This window comes from Amphiura filiformis, chromosome 5, assembly GCF_039555335.1.
Source record: "Amphiura filiformis chromosome 5, Afil_fr2py, whole genome shotgun sequence".
NCBI lineage: Eukaryota > Metazoa > Echinodermata > Ophiuroidea > Amphilepidida > Amphiuridae > Amphiura > Amphiura filiformis.
In genome coordinates this window covers 9,507,538-9,530,816 of record NC_092632.1, presented here as the reverse complement: position 1 = coordinate 9,530,816, position 23,279 = coordinate 9,507,538, and the positions used below count along the sequence as shown (strand labels likewise).

At 34.9% G+C, this 23,279-nt stretch overlaps 1 protein-coding gene across 2 annotated transcripts in view; it reads right to left on the bottom strand.

The window, feature by feature from the left end:
• Positions 1–776: 776 nt before the first annotated feature.
• Positions 777–23,279, bottom strand: part of LOC140152582 (F-box only protein 11-like) — a 66,301-nt gene continuing 43,798 nt past the window's right edge. For both annotated transcript variants that reach the window (XM_072174972.1, XM_072174973.1), the window contains 14 exons: positions 19,824–20,034; positions 16,635–16,741; positions 16,034–16,145; positions 15,008–15,114; positions 14,286–14,423; positions 13,867–14,084; positions 10,216–10,396; positions 9,812–9,934; positions 9,175–9,337; positions 8,325–8,468; positions 7,804–8,022; positions 7,308–7,416; positions 6,772–6,870; positions 777–6,382 (listed from right to left, as the gene is read on the bottom strand). In XM_072174972.1, the coding sequence (XP_072031073.1) occupies positions 6,253–6,382; positions 6,772–6,870; positions 7,308–7,416; positions 7,804–8,022; positions 8,325–8,468; positions 9,175–9,337; positions 9,812–9,934; positions 10,216–10,396; positions 13,867–14,084; positions 14,286–14,423; positions 15,008–15,114; positions 16,034–16,145; positions 16,635–16,741; positions 19,824–20,034 (2,061 nt within the window). In that variant the 3' untranslated portion in view covers positions 777–6,252. The remainder of the gene's footprint in view (positions 6,383–6,771; positions 6,871–7,307; positions 7,417–7,803; positions 8,023–8,324; positions 8,469–9,174; positions 9,338–9,811; positions 9,935–10,215; positions 10,397–13,866; positions 14,085–14,285; positions 14,424–15,007; positions 15,115–16,033; positions 16,146–16,634; positions 16,742–19,823; positions 20,035–23,279) is intronic.

The window sequence follows — 23,279 nt, the reverse complement described above, 5'->3', positions numbered from 1 at the left end:
ATAATGTTACACTGTTTTGCACAATATATAAAAAACATTTCACAATAGACACTAAAATTTTCGTAATAACATCAAACTTGTTTCTGACAGACCAGATTTTTTTCTTTTTTAGTTACTAAGACATGTATCTTGCACCTGTGACAACACGTACATTTTTTTTTATTTAATAAGTTCATAGAGTACTAGAACCATTCAATGTGTTTACTTAATGTACAATATACAAAACAAGAGTTAGTGTGAAACAACAGCGGTCTTACATCACATAGTGCTGTAGGACTTTGTTACAAAGCCAACGTACACACACAATCACACCCCTCCTATAGAGGGTATCCAGTAATCCTTCTGTACACCTCAGAGGCAACCCATGAGTACATATTCAGGCCGTGTAAAATTAATATTTTGGTTCTCGTCCCCTCCCTCCTCAATTTCTGGGATTTGTCAGATTTTTTAAATTTTTTTAGATTTTTCCATTTTTTTAGACTTTGGAATGATTTATGAAATCTTCATACATATAAATAAGTTTATTAGAGAACAAGCATCGCTTCCAAGTCTTTTGTGGTACTCTAGGGGTTTATCCTCAGAATCTCACATTTGAAAAAAAAAAAAAAAAAGGCCTCATCGTTTCCTCGAAAAATTTTAAAAAAAAAAAAAACTACTGACACCATGCTAACTTTACACTTAAAAAAACAAAACAAAAAAAAAAAACACCTCCCTCCCTCATCAATTCATGAAAATCCTCTGGACGAGAACCAAAACATTAATTTTATACGGCCCAAGGAGTACTTGGGTGGGTAATCATGTCTACCAGTGACACACCCAAAGGTGACCTTTACAGAAGAGGTTTGGTTGTGCATGTGTTTCTAGGCTTCATACAGTGATTTCCTCAAATCCATGACAACTAAGACCATGGTATTTCAAGATTTGCATCTTTACCACACAAATATAGAAAATTCATAGTACACACTTTTTATTCTCCCAAAATACACTGGAGAAAGTGGCAACTACCAATGTGCTGTGTACAGAGTATTGCCCAATGTTGCCCTTGAAAACAAACAAAAATCACATTAAATATGATATTTATAATTAGGCACAAACATACAAATTTATATTGTATGAACACCACAGAATTCACTAGACACTCTTGATACTATTATTTAACATTTGGATGAGAGATGTCAATTTTAGGCCTTATAATATTCATTTGGTCGACACTGCCTGAACAGCAGGGCACGGTTCTATAACAGCAGTGCATACTTAATTGTGCAATTTAAGTTTACCAATGGTGAAGTATATAAGTGCATTTATTGTTTTAGTGTGGGTTTATGTATACTGATTGTGTAGTTGTCACTAAAACAATGATTTCCATCAGAAAATAGTGATACTGCATTGAACTTTTGAAAAATAAGTAATTTCAAGGGGAAGTGTTGGGTTTTTCATAGCAATCCCCAACAGTAAAAAACTGTGATATATCAACATTTTGCCATGGCGAAATGCAAATAAACATTGGACGACTGGCTGAAGACATATATCCGGTGCAAAGTAATACCAAATCGGGATATGCCGAGTCAATATTCTTGACACACACTGGCCCATTTTTACATTTCATCTGAACACATCTTATTCGTACATTCACACCTGGCAGCATAATGGAATAGTCCAACCAACCTAACATAACGCTAACAACCTCTCTATATGCAAGTAAGAATGTAAACATCTAATTTGGAAAAACAAAAACAATCCATAAATAATAACAACAATAGTATTTCAAAATAACAACGGAATAAGCAGCCAGAGTTTGGCTGAATTAAAAAAAATCAAACTTTCAATTAGATAATATCAGTTATTTGTTAATTAAATATGGTTGGCAAATCAACTCAATTTGTTTTAAATTGTATTTTACAAAAATTGTCCACCATTCAAACCATCTGGGAATTGAGGTGGATAGAGAAGAACAATCATCTATTGTAATAAACAATACATGGAATTTCCATAAAATGGTGCATAATAATATGGTCCCCAGACTTCATTCATTATTAACATTGCAGAAAACAAAACAATCCACACATAGAAAGAAAACCATTTCAGTCAATTGAAAAATAAAAGAGTTGGTGAATTAATTAATTGCCTTAAATATAACCCAAAACATACTCTCTAGCTAAGAAAAAAAGAACAATTTCTTAAAACTACAATTAGTTTTACACAATTCATTAGTTGATCATGGGTAACAGGTATATAAATCTACTTCCTATATTGCATTTAACTCAAAAAACAAAACAAAAACAAAAAAAACAGGATATTTTATCTGCATTACAAAAATGGAGAACATAAACATAAGTGCTCCAAAAGTTTTGGTAAGCATCTTTTGCTTTCTGGGACAGAATTCTGTGACAGCACCAGCCCAAATAAACTGACAGTACTACGAGTTTCAATATAATTATCATGCATATGCAAGTCATTTTGTTGCCAATAAATGACAACATATTGAGTTCTTGTAAGTATACACATAATTAGCCCATTGTCAAGACTTCATCAAGGCATTATAAAGCTTTATTCCATAAGCTGTATAACACATGCCTTGATTAGGCTAACTCTGTGCATAATTACATGAAGCTAATCTTACATATTGCCAGAGTCTTTCTCTCAGCCACCAGCTGAACCTGATCATTAACTTATCCATATTTGATATTCTTTTTATATCAAGATATTTGTGAAAAATATATTATCCATGACATGATTGTTAAGTTCTGATATTACATACAAACCCATTGGAATGGAATTTAGGTTCAATGTGTAACCTAACAATGAGGGAAAGTATAAATCATAAAAACTTAATGAAGAAATCAAACATTGGGAACTTGATGGTTCAGATGCATGTCACACATACACACCAGAACATATGTAAAGCTAATGATCATGCATGACACATGGTGTAGCTATGAGAGCAGCACCTGCTTGCATCCACAGCTTACAAGTCAAAATAAAAGTAGAGTTCCCAAACAATATTGAAACAAGTACCACTGCTAGTAACATGATTCATAATTAGTTATCTAAACAACTTGTATAAAATAACCCAAATATCAGAGGTACCTCACAAATGAAGGTTGCCACATATCTCTTACTCATAATATGAGTTAATCATATAACAAGTACACACTGTAAAACCCATAATACATGTTTCTATGAGTGCAAGATTGAAAATATACAGTGCAGACTCTAATTATTGTGACACATAAGTATAAATACTGGATGGACCTTTAGGGTTAATTGGTTATTGGTCTATCTTACAATTAAGTTGATAAACAAACAAGTATGTGGAAATCACACCATGTAGCAAAAAACTGTACAATGTTGATTAGTTTTACGGCACGGCTACTAAATCATTTGGTAGTTCAGCCACTGGTATTTGCTACTAGATGATAAATTACAAAGGAAAAAATAATAATGCTGTGTCTACCTACTGTGGGAAACCCGGCAGCAAAAATACTTATTTGACCGATGGATTTATAAACCACTTATTTCAAACTAATTCTTTTTCTCTCATGTTGCAATATAATAAATAAGCTAAAAATAGTGCATTCTAAGTAGTTGATCAAAACCCCTCCACCATCATAAATCTAAATCTGACGATATAATCCTATTTCAACATTATTCCTTGTCGAAAAATAGCACTCTTCAAAGAATACACAATATAAATTGCTTCTCGTTTCGTGATTGTTTGCACTAATGACAATTTCTATACTTCTCACTTGGAAAAGTTAAATGAAAATAACAAACAACTTGCACATTTCTTGAAATACACACTGAGAGTAACACACAAGTTTGCCTTTCTGTTGAAGTATTATTCCAAGTACTTCCTTACATGTGACATTACATGTGCATTGGCAGGTCAATAACATGTTTATAGTTTGCATGCATTGCAGAGATACTAAAAGAATACCATGAGCATTGCACAACACACTTGACGTATGACCCAACATGCAAAACAAAATAATTTACAACTAGTTTTGAATGACAACCTGTAAATGCTATATCAGCATTTTGTGTGTATATTTTAGTTAGCCCAAATGGACTAAAGCAAGCTGCAAACATGATTAAACACTCTCAATTTTACATGTTTAAAGATTATATCAATTCAGTGTAAAGCAACAGAAATGCAAAAATGTGTGCTATTTTTGAGTCAGAATTACCTTTTTCAAAAAATGTGCAAATTGTATTATTGCATACTTGCTGGCCTATATGGTTGCATGTGACATGCATGAATTCACTCAATGTAGCCTTATATGACTACATGCACTATGTAGGAGTCAACTCATGCACCTCACAGACAGTCATACAAACAGCGGCTTATGGAGATACTTCCTTCTGCCTCTGAGCACCAAGGTCAGCAAGGAGTTGAAACACACAACCCTTATTGACCTTTGGGCTGCTCAGCATGTTTATACTACCAGAATTTCATTCTTAATGTCACTGATTTTTGTCCCTCTACATTCTGTGATATTATCAACTAGATACAAGTTGTCAGATACAGTGTGAAACTGTAAAAAAATAAGTAGACTTGAAAACGATTTTGAAGAATAATTGTTTCTACAATGATGAATTTTGGATATTTGTTCTTAATATTCTTCAGCTTTATCTCTGGCACTGTGAACTGACAACTTGTATCTTTATACAGAATGGATGAAATACACAATTATTTCCAAACCCTTTGGTAAACTCTACTGCAATCAACAAGTTTTCTCAGAACAATCTGTTCCATTTGATTTCAACTGTCAAAACCAAATTGGCAGCAAATTCATTCAACTTGTGTAAAGCCATCCAGCCATTTAAATCTATACAAAAATATATAATTCATTTGATTATATGTATGGCTGCAAAAAAAGAAGAGTTGAAATGATACATAAGTAAGTTATACTCTCCAATCTCCCATTCTGTTCTAAATGGAACTTTCCCTCTGAGAGCAAAACAATGTGGATCCATTTTTCAATTGTGTTTTTTTTTTTTACTCTAGCACATATATGCATTAACAAGTGCTAGGCCAAACAAAAAGAGGATTTCTGTTTTTAATTTATGGCCAAGATATCAACACTGGAGTACCAAATGTTACGGTTCATTTTAACATACTCGTAACTTATCAATCACAAAGGAAATCAGTAATATTGATTCATCATAAAAGTTACGCTATCGCATTTTTGATCTGTGACAGATGATGAGAAACTAAAGATGCAAAGCACCAGTGAAGGTCCACATTGGTAAGTCAGAATTATTTCTAAAAGATAGCATAGCAGGAGGAAAATATTGCAGTAATAGTTGTGTTCACTTGCTACACTATCAGAGGGGGAAAATCTAACCATGAGAAATAAGAAATAGCTTATTTGTACTGTGACAATTTTTATTCCTGAAATAACCAGATATAAACAAGGTTCAAGAGTAAGATTTCCTCAAAATAATAAAAATTTAAATACATGACATTTTCTAAATATATGATTAAATCCATTAATATACTCTAGAAAAACTCAAATGCACAACAAGCTAAAAAGAGGTTGTTGTTTTTTACTCTCCTGCTGACCCCATTTCTTCTTTGGTTCAGGATCCTATCTGGTAATATCTTTTCACTGATGAAGTAACTTCAAATACTGTGTTCCACAACTCACTACACCAGACACACTTCGATATCATTGCTCTTGGAGCAAAAGTAAAAACATTTATACACACACATCAATAGCGTGGGTCCAATCTGTTGGCTACGGTCTCTCCATTGTTTTCAATTTCCATAACATACCACAATTCCTGGTGGGATATTGGTTCCATTGCTATTTGTAACATTATTCTTGCATGGGTACCCTACACAACGGCAAAGAGCAATTAGTAGCCCATTTGCGTTTGGTTGCATTACTGGGTACTTGGTGGTGCAATTTCCCCATGGCTTTTTTCCCACACAACGTTAACTCTTTTTTCGACAACAATTCATAAGACGAGTTGATACAATACATGGTTTGACAAAAAAACATAAAAGTTTCCCCCATTTTGGGAAGATTGTCTCTTGACTTCACACAGGCACAATTTAAAGACTTTCATCAATACTCTTCTGTACACACCAATGGCGGAATCCTTGTACTTAGTTCTTCCCACTCTTGTGTGTCTTAGCAGCATATAATATAATCTTCACTTTTTTGTTGCACGTAATTTTTTCAATTGTTTTGATTGCTTGGTTTTGTCTGTTTTACAAGTACTATGTGGAGTTCAGTTGAGTACTTAGTTGACCATGAGCGTGTGGGACTCGATTGGTGCAGCCGAGTCGTATAGTGTGTCAGTGTCCTTTGTAGGTTCGCCAGCTAATTGGCACTGCAGTGATAATGTACCTGCCCCGCAATCACAGAAAAACCTGTATAGGAGCAAACAAGCAAGGAACACAAATTACATTCAGTTCATGATATGCAGGAAAATGTGATTGGTTTCAGCTTTATGTTTACTTACTTATCAGAATTAAGCCTTTTATAGATATGATAAATGCTTGGTTGTAGACACTTTCCATACTTAATTTGTTTCTGCATGTAAACTCATTATTTTCCTAAGTCGTTTTGAAAACAAGTTAGATTGGCTGCCTTTTAGCAGATGTTTTCTACACTTATAACATGAGTGCCAACTCTATTTTGCTAAATTATTCAGCATGGCCTAATTATGTGATCGATCCACTGAATACAAGGCTCCACTAAAAACAGGGAAGTCCTCATCTCTCCTCTTGTTTCACATCCCTTTCACGTGACAACTTACCTGTCATGCGTTACAAACTCCACGTCATGGCCAGCATGACATCTTCTAATGCAGTTGACACATATGGCATTTCGGTCTGTTGTGTTGCAAGTCTTACATCTGAAAGCAAAAGAGTTAAGAAACTTGTCTTAAACAGTCTACAGCGAAAAGATTGCTTCAACCTCTGGCTGAGTAATTTTTCTATATTACAAATTCTGAATTGAACGCATCTCATATCCTTCTCTGAGTTAATCTTCTCTTAGTTGGTGTGGTGTCACAGTTATGTTTACCAAGTATATTCTAATTTCAGGTTGGGAAGGCTATAGATAAGTCATAATGTTATTATTTGTGATACTATCTGATTAAATCAAGATAAAAGGAGGCATCAACATGCACAGTAACCAAGTATGCAGCAAAGCTGAGCTCTTTTATAATGCCGATATTTATATATATTTTTGTTTTGCCTGCATCTCAATTTCCCAATTGCCACCTTTGGCATGGTTGGCTCATATTGCATCACAAATTCAGGATTGATTTTGTATTAACTGGTCTCTTACCTGTAGAAGTCATGCATGGGATAGCTTGTGTAGCTGGATATCTTATATAAGCAGCGTCCACACTTGACTGCCTTCTCTATGGCATTCTTATTCCCATACACTTTGTTATCTGCAAAAACAAATGTGTTTAACATTAATTGATAAAAATGTGGTAACTATAGAGCACAAAATATTGAACTTGGATAAATATTGTTCCTTTCAAAAGCTGATCTAGAGATCTAAATCCATTATGAATTGCTCTAAACTAAATTTCATAATTGTAATCATGCCGATTGGCTAATCAACAATTATGACAACACAGACGTTTGACCCATTCATTGATCATCGTACGTGTGGAAGGGGAGACTATGTTCACGATTATCGCCATCATGTACTTTGAAGAGTTAGGACACTTAGTGTAAGTGGGAATTCCCTCTTTTGTGAAGGGTCATGATCAGGGTGACGGGTAACAACCTGAGCCAAGATGCAACTTTTGGTAGGAGGGTTGTTTTCTTACCTTTCATTTCTGGATTGACTCCTGTCGCTAAGCAGATACCTGCAAATTTGTTGTTGAAGACGTGGTTACCTTCCAGGTGCGCTGTGGCATTGTTTGTGATCTCGATGCCTGCTGCCAGGCCGTCGTAGATCTTGTTACGTTTGAGTTTTGGATGAGATTGTGAGCTGATAAGTACACCGGCCTGTGTATTTCTGAATATTTCATTTTCTTCTAATAAACCTGAAGAGGAAGAAAAGATTTATTCATGAAAATATAGCTAACTGTAACATAACTTAATAGATTTATCTAATCAAAATTACACAAAGTTATACCAAGTTAGAAAATGAAATTTAAGCATCTTGTGAAAATATAGTTGATATCTTGTGTAAAATGAACTTGGTATAACATGACTTCACTTGCAGAGCTTTCCAGCATACCAGTCTCCTTTCATAAGCAAATTATCTGTTTGGAAGCTTTGTGAACATAATATTTGCAAAGATCGTCAAGTCTCAGTTTTGTGTGATTTAAAGTTATTTGCTTACCTCTACCTCCATTGAAGATACAAATGCCGCCATCGCGTCCATCATGGATCTTGTTGAATTTGAGGTGGGGGTTACTGTCAGTCTTGATCCATACACCAGCCATAGCATTATCAAAGATCTCATTGTATTCTAGAATTCCAAGCCCTAATAGATAGAGTGAGATACAAATGTCATTAAAATGGATTAAAACAATGTGATATTTGCCTTTTTAAATCAAATCTTGCATTAGAAGCACAGACAAAAAAACAATCACAATTGCAAAACACAAACGTCATGTAAGCAGACAGACAAAAATATTAAAACACACCCACAAATGTAAACAAAACAGCAAACACAGACAATACACTTTCATAGCCTTACCACAAACAAACACATTTGAGTTTTATTGGCCTTACTGTAAGCTTGAGAATTTTATCGCCCAGTGTGGCTAGACCCTACACCCCCTCAACACATTGTTTATGATGCATTCCTATGATATCATGTTAATTAGTACTTTAATTGCTGGTCAATTGAAAATGTTATATACTTTTAATATTGTGCAATCATTGTATGTGTTTTACTGTATGTTTAATGTTTTTTATCTGGCAAATAAAATGAAATGAAATCTACGATATATCAACACTGCCAAGCAAGCATTGATGAAGCAAGCATTGATGAAGCAAGGGGAGACGAAGCAAGCATTAACAACTGTGGTTCCAGTGTGTCCACTGTTACACTGTGATTTCTCATGTGTATCCCCCAATTGATGTGTTAACTTTTGTTAACACATGATTATCTCACTTCTACAACACCAAAACAATTGCCAGAGTTTGACCCCAATCAAGTAAAAGCAAGCATCCATCTCACATACCTCCATTGTATACCAGTATGCCTCCATTCTGGCCACCCCATATCTTGTTTCTTCGGATGATAGGATTGCTACCCGTTCTGATCTGTACACCTGAGTACATGTGATTGAATATGTCATTATCTTCCAACATGCCGTGACCATTGTCATAAAAGTAGACACCAACCTATGCAGGTAAATACAAACAAAATATTGTGTTACATCAGGTTTGATTTTCAATTATTTTCCTTAACATTTACATTCTGTTAAAAAATAGGCTTAATTCGCAGTGCTCACTCAGGTCGAGCAATGACTTCTTATAAAGTATAAACAAATAAAATGTTTTGCCAAATCCTTTTAAAGCGTGGTCCTCGCGTGTTATGTGTACGACATCAAGCGTGTGCATAGGACCTTGTGCAAAATAATATGCATTGGATGGTTAGTAGTACACTTCATTTGTACAAAAAGATTTGGCAAAACATTTTATTATTATGTGGCTACTGGTTCTCTATGTAGCATTTAACACAGTTTTGATGCTACAGTTTGATTAGCTTGTAATTGGCAGGAATTGTTAGGCTTTTACCATTACGCTGATTTCTCCGAATTTCAGCCTACAGGAATTCTATACTATGATGTAGAGGTGCATGGCAGACATACATACCTGTTTGCCACTGTGTATTCTATTGCGTCTCAGCTCAGGACAGCTTCCTGTCGTTACCCAAACACCAGCCAGTGTATTGCTGTAGACCTCATTCTCTATAATCAGTCCCTTGCCTTTCTCATGCTGAAATATAAAATATTAAGTAACAAAACATAAGCTCTATGTGTATAATATTAATATACTTTTCATGTAGGTAAGTAATTGAGTAGGCCCAAACTATAATCAATTGTTTCTTGGTCATTGATGAATGCTAATTTTTCCTTGGACCTTACCATGCCTCCAGATTGCTTTCAAAAATGTAGGCATTCACATTCAACTGCCCAAAAGATACACAAGTTACACGCTATACATTTTGCACTCAAATTTCTCCTGGCTGAAAATGTAAATTTGCCCTTTGACCTTACCACATATATGCCTCCATGTTGGCCGTCATGTATCCTGTTGCCTCTGATGATTGGATTACTGTTGGTCCGTATCTGGATACCGGCTAATGCATTACTATGGATATCATTATTCTCAATCAGTCCTCTACCTTCACCAAATATGTAAACACCACCCTGATGACCATTGAAAATCTCATTCCCCCTGCAAGGTAAAAAAAAAAGTAGGTGAAATTATTGTAAAGGGAAAAATAAATTAAGTACCTGTTTTATGCACTTACTAATGTGATCCTGACCATACCCTTCTCAAGAAATGTCACCAATTAGATGCTGATTAGGCCTTTAATCTTTTTTGCCCAATTAAAACTGGATGAGCTGTGTTTGTTTGTCCAATTTAATTCTAGATTTGGTACATCTTGAACGAGTTACACTTTTCAGGGTTTATATTTGGCTTTGCCTGTATAAAGTTACTGTAGAGAACAAGGTTTATAGTAATTTAACATTATTTGAAAACATTTTGCCTTTGATCTATGACCCACCTCCAAACTCAACCACAGCCTACTGAAGATATATATATATATATATATATAACATAACACAACATAACATAACATAACATAACATAACATAACATAACATAACATAACATAACATAACATAACACATAACACATAACATAACGTTATGTACACGCTCTCCTTCACAGGATCGAGCACTCTATTTAATGAAAGAAGAAACACAACTTTATATATATATATATATATATATATTTATGCTGCGAAGATAGACACCCTTTACTTGCTTAGATTGAGAGATATCGCGTTAACAATGTAGAGACGCACACACACACATAGCATTTCAATTGCCCCCTTCACCAATTCTTGGCAGGGGACTAAATGCACTTTGGTGAATCTTGGAACTATCCAGCTGAAGACAAATTGCAAATCTTTGACTAACTTGGATGTTGACTTTATGTGACTGCTTTTAAAAGAGCGGGTTCAAGATAGCCATTATTGACTGCACTAATGTTTCCAATTAATTTTGAATCAATTTATTCTGTAGACAGCAGGAAGTGAGCAATGATATTTCCGACCAATAATCAACATGTATTAATATTTGCATTCTGATCTGATCAATGTAACTGGGAACATTAATAATTACAATAATCTGTTACAGCTGGTATGATGCACTAACACTGGGTAGAAGTTAATGACATTATTAGCTATCAGATATCTGGTCACTGAGAGTTCACTGTAGTATGACACCTTATCATCATACCGATCACATTATCTTTCCAGGTCCTGTTCAATACTGATGCTATCATTATCTGGGGAATGGGTCTAATTTTACCTGGGCTTTGTACAATGAACAATATGACACCAACAAGGATGGAAACGACAATTTTTGCTGGTTTTATTTCTTAAAACATAATCTCCTGTGAGAGCTTTGTGACACTCTTGACAATACATGGGGAATTTGGGAAGAACCTTTATGGGAAATGAAACTCACTATTGCACTTATTTGGCATGTGATTTTGCTATAAACTTGACTTCCTTTCAGTGTGATTTGAAGTAAACTGCACTTTTTAGGATACAATTTCTACTCTCTGATATTGTCCTAGCCCTTCAGCAATTCGATTAAATCTGCTATTTCCCCAAAGGACAAGTACCTAGTATAACCATATCATATATACACTATTAAGTAATTAATTACTATAAGACTGATATAACAACTGATGCTAAAGGTGTGTCATTTGTCTGCTAATTTAAGTAGTCTGTAGCGTCACAGGACAGCTGTCTCGCTAACCTGTTTCACAGTAGGTCGCAAGACCTTCCAACAAAGGAACATAGCAACATGCACATATTATGCTCATATTTATGGAAATATGGCACAATGCTGAAATTCATCACCTGTTTACTTGTAACATGTGTGGCACTTGTAAATGTTCAGGCGAGGTAACGGCTGCTGTTTTCATCTTTATTAATAGCAAAACTGTCTTTGTCTTCTTAATTTATAAAAGATATTTATTCCGTATTATTTGCATGATGTTGGCCGACTGATGAATATTACATATACAAATTTATAATAAAGTAAAGAGTTCAAGTGCTACATGACAATGCCAACAACAAAACAAGTTAATAAATGTCACATGCAACTTCATGTTCAAACACTATCACCACTCACTACAAATTGATGCTCTTTATCTTATCATTCTCATCTAATCTGTAAATCTTGTGGTTGACATAGCACACTATAAATCAAGAAGTTTGTTTTTTTCATCTCCAGTCCGACTTAGCAGTAAAATGTTCATTTCATTTTATTGCATATAGTTATAATTGCTTAGTTATAATTTACTAAAGATTTGCTGTTCGTATCTTAATAAATTTTACCAAGGACTAAATAATGCCAATCACTCAACTTATCAATGACAAAAATTATGTGTTTTTTGTTACTGCACGCATCAATAAACTTGTAAATTCAAATATACATTCATATAAGTGCACACCAGTCACACACTATGTAAAGTGCAACTATTACTGTGCCCCACTACATGCACACCATTCTTATATCAATCAACAATGTTACGAGCCTTGCCATTTAAGTTGAACAAAGTATAGAACAAGGTTGTGCAAAAATAATCCCTATGCCAGTCGAGTCCCTATACACACAGTGTAATACTTGTTCACTGCTTTTAATGACAACAACCAAAGTACGATTCACTTTTGAAAATATATATAAAATTTTGGAGATCACCTAAGCATACATTTATTTCTATGAAGCAAGGGAAAATGAGATGGGTTTGTTGTATCAGTTTATATCAAGTATATCCCTTGTTCAGGATTCCATTAGCCTAATGTTACATTTTAAAAGCATTCATCAGGCCCCATGACACAGCAAAGACATCACACTGTGTGGATTCATATATAGTATGTGACATCACTGGCTCAATATTCCTAATGCAAATTCAATTCACCTAGCATGGCACATATTGGCACTTGTCCCATATCGAGGGCCCTCTTGAAATCAGCACAAGTACCCAACATCCCATGTAATACAGGGCTGCATACATTAAACCCATGTCCCCCTCCTCCCTCCTTGGGATCTGTAACATAACAAATACTAAGGTCACAAAAAGTTCAACCCTGCTATGGTTAGTAGACTGTTGTAAGCAGCACCTTGGGGATGAAGCTAAGAGTTTACACAGGAAGATGGACGAGCAGGCAAGATCCTCATTTCTTTTTACATGCTGTTTGACTGCCTCTCATCTTGGCATCTTTAACATTTACATCATGACAGGGAATTTATGATCCGAATCGACAAATTTGTGGGCTTCAACATGAAGATGGTTAAAACTTCCATAGTTTTATACTTAATACCCATGCAGGTCAATTTCAAAAAGGCACATAATTTTATTTCCCAGCTTTATACAGCTTTCAATGAAGGACAAATTTCCCAATAATACCAATTGTTTTGAATCCTTAACTTATTCCTTAACTCCCAATAAAGTGCTTTTTAGTTTCTCTCCTCAAATGATCTTTTTGAGTTGATAAGATAATACATAACAATCAATATATAATAAACATGGATCGAGACAGAAATTGCATAGAAGAAAGGAAACAAAACACAAACAAGAGAATATAAAGAGAGCACATTAAGATAGAATTATCTTCATACCTGATGGTAGGGTCACTATTTGACGTCACCCAGACACCAGCGAATGTGTTGGAATGAATCTTGTTCTCCAGAAACTCCCCTCTGCCATTCTCATGTACATAGATTCCTCCCGTCTGACCGTGGTGAATCTCACAGTGCACTACTGTCGGGTTGGCCCCGGCTTTGACTTCAAACCCTGCTATACGATTGTGGTGAATATCACACCGATCAAAGTGACCCTGTAAATAAAGGCCAATGCATGGTCAGGAATGAGGATGGATATAATTACATTTTTTTTTGCATCTTCACATTTAGATTTACTTTCTGCTATTACTTAGCAAGATATCTCTGTCCTTGAGAACCTAAAAACATGTTTCTAAAGATCAAGCACTTTTATTTGATGTAAATGTGGTCAAGTGACCTGACGCAGTGGTACGTACCATTCCATTGTCAAATGTGAATACACCGACATCTCTGCCGTGGTGTATGTGACTTCTTCTAATCATTGGATTGGCATAATTCTTCACCCAAATACCTGCTAATGCGCTGCCGCTAATTTCATTGTCTGTGTAGTGACCCTGCAAAAGATATGTCACAATTGCATGTTGAGCATATGTATCATTAATAACAATAAACAAAGCTGAGACAGAAAACATACAGCTAAGGTATTTACCCTGTCTAGTAGGCTATATTGAAAAGGAATTATATCACTATTATCAGCCTGTGTCTCCATTTCACATTTTGTACATTTATGCAGTACTTCCCCTATGCAATAGTCAGTGTTTAATATGATACAATTGCAAATACGACAAAAGGAATTTAAACTGACACACGTTCAATTCAATCTTTTTTTACGTAAGTAGCATTTTAAAATGTGCCCCATTTTGATACAAACCCCATAGAAATTGAACTTCTGATTACTAAATTATTGCAATATATCAGTTGCTGAAAACAACAAAAAACTCAAATATTTCAGCTCTTCATTTGACAATAACTCAAAATCAATACCCGCAACATTCCACTCATTTCCCTTGATTGTGTCACATAGGTTTGGACCCTTAAAATGTGTTACATCATACACATTCAATGGATTAACATGCTTTGATGGACAAATTCTTACAACACTCTGTGAAACAATTTCAACTGCCTCTTTGCTACCTACCTGTGCATGATCGTTAATGAATAGGCCTACATTCTCACAATCATTTATAACACAGTTCTTGATTGTAGGTTGAGCCCCTCTTCCTCCTACACTCACTGCTGCACCAACTGTAAAAGAGTAATGTAAGTACAATGTTAGCTCCCAACAATAAACAATTCTACAATATTGGTAACTTTGTAGTATAACATAAGTTTATGTGTTCTTACACCACTCTATGACGTTCACAGTAAGATCCCCATTCCTTATCAGAACAGCAGACCTTGCATTTTCAGGCCAAACATGCACAGATGTAATCTTCCTGGCTGAATCAAACTTGTGATCTTTCAATTACAGTGTATTGCATTGATAAGCTAAGTAAGCATACACGGTTACCCAGTTACATATCTTATTCCATTTTGAAGCTCTAAAATGACAATGTGGTAATGTTCATTCACCACAAAAGATACTAGGGCTGCATGACTTCATCGGCTATAGTCATAGTCATTACTATTAATGGTAGTCGTGGCTTTTTGAATATGACCTGGTGGTAGTTGACTTTACGAGTCATATACTCAAAAACATTCATAAAATATTTACCTAAAATTGTCCCTATTAATTGTAGACCTATTTATATTTATATTTAACAATATCAAAAGCTTCTGAAAAAAAAAAATGAAATGATTGACAATGTTGCTTCACACCTGTATTTGTGAATTTCATGTATTTTGAACACAATGTTTACTATGAGCTTTTATTCAGATTCCAAAGAGTCATCATAGTTATTGTAGTTGTGACTATTTGTGGCTGACTAGTTGACCTCTAAAATGCTGAAGTCATGCAACACTAAAAGATACACAAAATTTCCAAAAGAGAACATTTCCCACAATATATATTATGTATTTCTTTATTTAGGAGAGCATAATTTACATCCAGATGCCAAATTTTCCTAGAAGTCTTTCCAGCCCCACTGCTAGCTCATATGTTCAAATTAAATCCATCAATTTGTCATGTTAAAGTTCACATTACAAAGACGACACTATCACCTACCTTGTGATCTACTTCTGATATTACAGCTATCGATTGTTGGACAGCAATTAGATCCTACTTCTACACAAGAGTGCTTGTGGTGCGGTTGATTTGAGTTGGGATCGGGATTAAACTGAAAATGGAAAAAAAATGTCTCAATTAAATCAATTGGGATGTAACATGAATGTCAACTTGTAGATTTTAACTTCATGCAACACATCAACAAGATGAACATTTCAGGCTATGGTTTGCCACATGAACTTTGACAATGTAAATATAAACCACCCTACATGTACATGTTCATATAAATCGACACTTAATTCAACATTTTGTTACATACTATAAAAGTGGTTATATTCAATAGTGTAATATTTTGCGCTTTGCCGATTAAAGGACTATTTTGCTTCTTTTAAATTTGTGATTTGTAGTTTTCTTACATAGACCTAGATACCTAAAAGAACATATTCATGCATTTTTACTTTCATGGTAGCATAAATCCAAGTGAATAACAACAAAAGCATCATTAAATATTTTCACTAGTAGATAAGATTATCTACATTTTCCTGTTTCCCCTATGTTTCAAGCGGTGACATTTCAACAAAAACCCCCGAGGGGAACTTACCCTAATGCTAATGTGTCCTAAGTAGGCATCTTCACAGCCTTCTATGAACACAAATGTCGACTCTTTGCTGTTTTCCACAATCACACTATCGGGAATGTGACCTGGAGCTACAATAATGAGGGGAAAAGGAGAAGAGACAAAAAGTTATTATACATAAATGCACATCACAATGACAAATTTATAGTGAGGATAGAAATTATCTAATTTGATCACATCGTTCTATTTGCTGCCTAATCAAACAGCTTTGTGACAAGTAGTGAATTTCATTTATCATCACTTACATGTAAAAACCTCAACACCCAAAAACTGTCAACATGTACTTTTTATCTGAATCTGAAATACAATCCACACAATGTATATCACTTCTTGACCGGAGCATTGGTAAGAGTGGCATTTTTCTATTGTATTGACAGCGGAATATTTTTACAAAATTATATTGACAGGATTTTATACCCATACTAAGCCTTTCACTTGGAAAAAAGAAAGAAAGAAGGACTGGCAGTATATAAATCGGTATATAAATTACAGATTCCTTATGCCTTATTTTGTCTTAAATACATGGCTTTTGGCTGAACCAAAAGTATGCTATGTAAGCACATGAAAACAACAAAGGTACCAAAATCTGAATTTTGATGATTTTTACGATCGTCCGGATGAGCAAATCAATGGGCCTTTAATCAGAGTACATTATGATATTTTGTATATTTCCTTCTACAAATTCAGCGTACTGCTAATCGTCCAGCACGTATTATTTTGCACAACGTCACACATGTATATGTGAGGGTTAACATTTAAAAGGACCGTATAAAAGATTATATCTTCAATTAAAGGAAACAACCTTGTTGATTTCTCTCGTTTACACAAGTTTACTTATTTTATTTCATAAATACAAGATAACCAGGAAAAACCCACACACTTAATCCACGTTTTTCATCCATCAGATACTGCCAATATTAATATTTATGTCTACAATTTTATTTTTAAAGTGGTTGTTTCTGTGAAAGTCCTCTTTCAAGGAAATGACATATAGCCAAAATCTTCAAATTTAGATTTTTGAAGAATTTGAAAACACATAAAAGAGACAAAAAACAAAGCTATGCCTCCACATCCGAAAAAATTGAAAAATCCATAAAGCTTTCATAATCTGTTGTTATGCTGTCTACTTCTATAGTCTGATCAAAGGACTAACTGTCAACAGAGAATTGCACATTTACGTCTGTAGACAACACAATGAGCATACTGCAGTCCACACATTCCCCATTTGATAACTAATAAGGCATGGCAAATCAGCACACCAGGTGAGGAGGTAAATTATTCTCATTTGACAAATTTTCACAGCATTCTAAAGCCTCCAAAATACTTAAATTGGCTGACTTGACTGGATCTAAAAAAATAAAATAAAAAAATCACTTAATGTCACATGCTTCTTATTGTACTTCAGTGCCTGATACAAAGCCGAATGTATAATTCACTTTACTTCTATTTGCCATTTCAACAAAATGAATGGGAATTACCATGCTATTTTTAAAAATTACTGTCGCATCACGTTGAAACAGTAGCAAAAGTATTATGTTAGGCAGAAAGCAATCTAAAAACTAAACTGTGGTGATAGAAACTCTTGTTTGCACGTGGATGTATTGTCACATTCATTTCTAGTACTAGTCCTGATCAAATGTTAAGAGTTATTAAAAAGCTACATGGAAATCACAGTCTACATACATGTGACCTGGATGACAGTATGATCGACACACAAATCTGGTTGTGATCTATGTCAGTACACAATTACACTACAGATCCTTGAACTGTCTGCTGATTTGATTCAACGCTATTACCCACCAGCCTCCTATACAAATATACAGACATTTAACACCCCAAGACTCTGAAAATGCTGCCCTTTTTAAATAATTTTGTATGGCTTTTTTACAAATGTTCACATCATGTACAAATTAACCCACAATGTTCAGCTACTTCTAAGTTTAAAAAAGCTGTTTCACTTTCAAGCAGGCTTTACACTCAAGTTGCAACATTTGTTTACTGTGGATACAGAAATGACCTAATTTCAGTTAGTGTTGGTTCTGATAGAACCAAATGTATAAACCTTACATGCTAATAACACACTTCAAACATTTAATTAGAACACTCAAGATTTAAGCAAGTCACATGTTGAACAAGTTTCAACATTGCTCCATACTTCTCAGGTGTAAGAATAACTTGAGAAAAATAGTTGTATAAAAGTGTTGTTTCTCTGTGAACCTAGCTAGGTCTCCCAAGTCCAATGGCAGGATGCAGGATATACTTTGCCACTTTGTCATTTCCTTCTTTATATACACAATCAAAACACACATGCATCAACACGAACATACATACGTGCAGACCAAGGTTTCTTGCACTATCAATCATATCTTAATGGCTTTAACTCTCCTGTCTCCACATTTCTCAAAATGTTTAATTCGTCTTACAGTTATTTTTGCACTATGCTTCTGTGTATTTGTTCAGGTGTTGCATTAACTAATACGTGTGACTGTGCAGGAGATCCAATCCTACTTTTGTACAAGTAACTTTTATACTAGTACATTTCCTAATTGTACAGAGTTATGTGATGTGCATTTAGTGTATATGAGTGTGAATGCAGAATGTGAATGCAGAAGTGATAAACAATCACCCACAACTCTGAAGAATTAGGAAATTTACTTTAATTATGGGGTAACACCAAAATCAATTTGCTTCTTGCTGCATTTCATCAGTGGGTAATTGCAGTAGTGGCAGTTTTTGAGTTGACTAGACTAAGATACATGTAAAACATGGACCAATATATGGACACTAGAGGCTATCGATTATAGTCCACTGAATTTCTTAAGATGCCACACATAACATACTGCACTGAAAATGTCAAAACTAAGATAAAATTCCATTCCATTCCAAAAAGCTATGTCAGAAAATGGTTTTAGTTGGCAAACAATCTGGGCAATGAAGGCTTGCCTCCTACCATTTGAGGAGGAAACCATGACATCATAATAAACGACGCTTATCCATATCAGTTTCATGAATAACTACACCCTTATCTGTAAGAGCACATTGTTACAAAGATTTCCATGTCTGCCAATTAATGATAATCAGGGCTGACATATCTTTCCCCCTCATTTGCTTCCACAGGGCTCACATACGTCATGTTATTTTGACATTACTTACCAGCACCTACAATACACACAGGTGTATCAATATAAAGCCATTCCCCACTGTACACTCCTGTGTGTAAAAGTATAACCGGGTAGTCATTACCCTCTACTGATGATAATGCCTCTTCGATGGTGTCATAATACTGGATGTCGCGACCCTTATACATATCTCCATTGTCGTAGACATGCTGAGCAAAACCTTGCCTGACGTGCACGGCATTGTACTGAAACGGGAAACAAAAAAATTGTGAGGGAAATGAAACGGAAAATTGATACTGGTGACTCAACCAATTCAAACTTGATAATTTGACTTCACATTGATGGTTCCAATTGTTTTCAAAACTTTCTACAAGACAATATTCATGTATGAGACTGGGAAAAAACATGGAAACCTTTAATACTTATGCAAAGACTTGAACATACAGTCAGTCTACTCTGAAGTACAAAGTACCGATGCGGACGCACACATTGTGCCGACTTTTGAAGGCACGCATACCTGCAGCAGAGATGCAGCACTACATGTACGTACTGTTAACGCACTGTATACACGTGCCTTGTCACTTTGTACTTCAGAGTGGACAAACTGTAAGTCTCAAAAGCAAATTGTAAATTTGTGCAGGGCTTGAGCTCTGAAAATAGTAGACAGACTACAAGGTGCTCTCCTGATGCTTAGTCCTGATGTTCAGGAGAGCATTTGTTTGATTTTAGACAAGTTACCCTGAAGATATCACCAAATGGTACAATGTGCTACAATGTAGCAATATTGAGGAAGCCAAGGAATCACTCTCCTGATCTTTTAGGACAGCATCATGTAGAAATTGCTTGTTAAATTTGAAGTGCTAACTTTGTTGTTTTATAATAGTTAAATGCTCCTGCAATTCACTCTTTGTACAGATTCGTCATCTTACTACCAAACGAGGTTCTCCCTGCAAATAATGTGCAAAAAGTGCATTTTTTTAGCAAAGCACCAGAAGGCTTTTGTACACCATAACACAGTAATTAAAGCATGCATATGAAATGCATATCCATGCACTTTGCAGGTAGAACCTCATTTTGAGATGACCGTCAACAAGGTCAACATGTCATGCAAATCTTTCTAAGGTGCAAAGCAAACAGAGTTCCTCCTCCTCTTCCCATGATGATTTTAACCAAGTTCTGATAATCTTTGTTTGAAAAGTGCTTTATACATTATGCTATGTTGACATCTTACAACCAGGCAGTAACAGCCACATAGTTGAACGACCATGATCTTCCTTTCTAAATTAAAGCTGACATAAATAATGTCCGTTGACTTTTGACAAATCATATTTACCAATACAATGAACACTACACTGTAGGTGAAAGCACCGTTTTAAGGGTATAGGCCTAGATGCCTTTTTATTAACATACAAAATATTTTGAAATATATTTGTGTGCACATTTTGACATACTCTATAATACACAACAAATTGTGACAGCAAGTACGCTGGCAGCTGAAACAGATTCAAACACAATTCAATTAACAAAGTGCTAGTACTGCATTTTCCAAACACAAAATAATAATCTGAGAATTCAAGAGTTGCTGGTGTACAGATTGAGTACATGCACAAAGTGCATACATTGACATATATAAGATTATCAAGAGCCGTGGTCTTTATTTTATTCTGCATCAACATTCCATTTTATCAACAATTATTCAAATCTAGACAACAGGAACTCCTAAATCATTTTTATTTTGAAATAAACTTTTGCAATGATTGCATATTTGCATGAGCAATCACAATGCTGTCAAACCTGTCACAGTACAGATCAGTCAGGTACAATTGATGCCATTTGTCCAATTTGCATTACTGCACTGAATGCTTATCATGGGGAGGAATACAAGTCTATGTTTACAAAACACTGCGCCAGTTTTTATGCATGACATTTGCAACCCACATAAAACAACACAATACCATATGTATCATAGGGTTCAGTGACAATGCTTATAGAATTATTATGAAAGGCAATGTAAGCTTGTAGTGATTAGTCTAACCATAATTACACTATCACTAGTGTACAAAAACTGAAGGAAAAAAATCCAGTTTAATTTTTGATTGTAATCAGTCAGTGATCCATGTCTGTACAAGTTTTATTCTGTCTCTGCTTGCTATCTTCCTATTGATGGGATTGAATGGGAAGTACATGGATGCATCACTGGTTTTGTCATGTCATTTCCAAACAGATGACACCAAAAATGGGGTGATTACTCGAATACAACATCTAGGTATTAATCATTGCAAACAAATTTAAAAAAGATGATTCTCAGTTAAAAACCCGAATTTCACAGTTCTCGGCATGTATGGTTCTCCGAGTCGACGTAGAGTGTACTGTACCCCACAATGCTTCAACCTTGATGCGTGTGGTTGTAAAAATATATGGAACAATTTTTATTTTTGGAATAAATATGTTTGGAAAAAGATTTGAAACAATATATGCAAATTACCGGTAGTTCATTACCATAATAAGAATATTTGCAAATTAGAAAAAAGGAAAAAAAAGAAAAGAAGAGTCAAACCAATCCAATCCAAATCAAAACATTTAAATCATTTGTAATACATGTATACTATAGAATTAAATGCAAACATAAGGCAAAATAGTAAAATACTGAATCATCTAAGTTGACTTTAGACCAACACTTCCTATCCCATTAAACAATATGGGGAAAATGTAGGCTTAAATGATCAAGCAGCCATAATAAATTGTCATGCATTGCAAATCATCAACCACCGAAAAACACATGAATGAAATTCTTGGCAGAATTTATTTTGCCAACTGTAAAACCCCATTTTGAAATTGCTGGCAGGATTTTACAGTATTCGAACAGGACTCTGCAGTTTTTACTGATGCTCTCATACACGCAAGAATCTCAATGCACATTAATTAAGAGCTATATTTTTAATCAATGTATTATGTACCTGCATATTGCAGTGCAACTGAAAGGCAGCATTTTGCTGAATTAATACAATTCAATACTTATTCCACACGGTACGACAGTGAAATTTTATTGTTTGGCAATGCTAATCACATGGCATACATTGTACATTCAATTACTTTCTATCCATTTGCACAATTTCACCACAGCTACACCTTCAAATTTGTCAGCAATGTAGTGGCAAACACTACAAGGAAGGTTGTGTTATAATACAAACTGCCTCAGTTGGAGGTGAATTCCTTGACCCACATTTTATCTTAGTTTTTATTTTTCCCATTATGTGACAACAACATATTACTGTGAAAAAGAGTGTGTTCTTTCCTTCGCAAACACCCGATTTATCATGTAAGCTCACACAGGAAAAAATATTGCAAGATAATACCGTTCCAATCAATTACACAGATCATACCTCGATAATAACGATGCATTCTCCCCTTTGCAGGGTGTATGAAACTGAGGCAACTGCACTTTTCAATCAAGCAAATTTATCTTGCTTTTAAAAAACCCAGATGATTT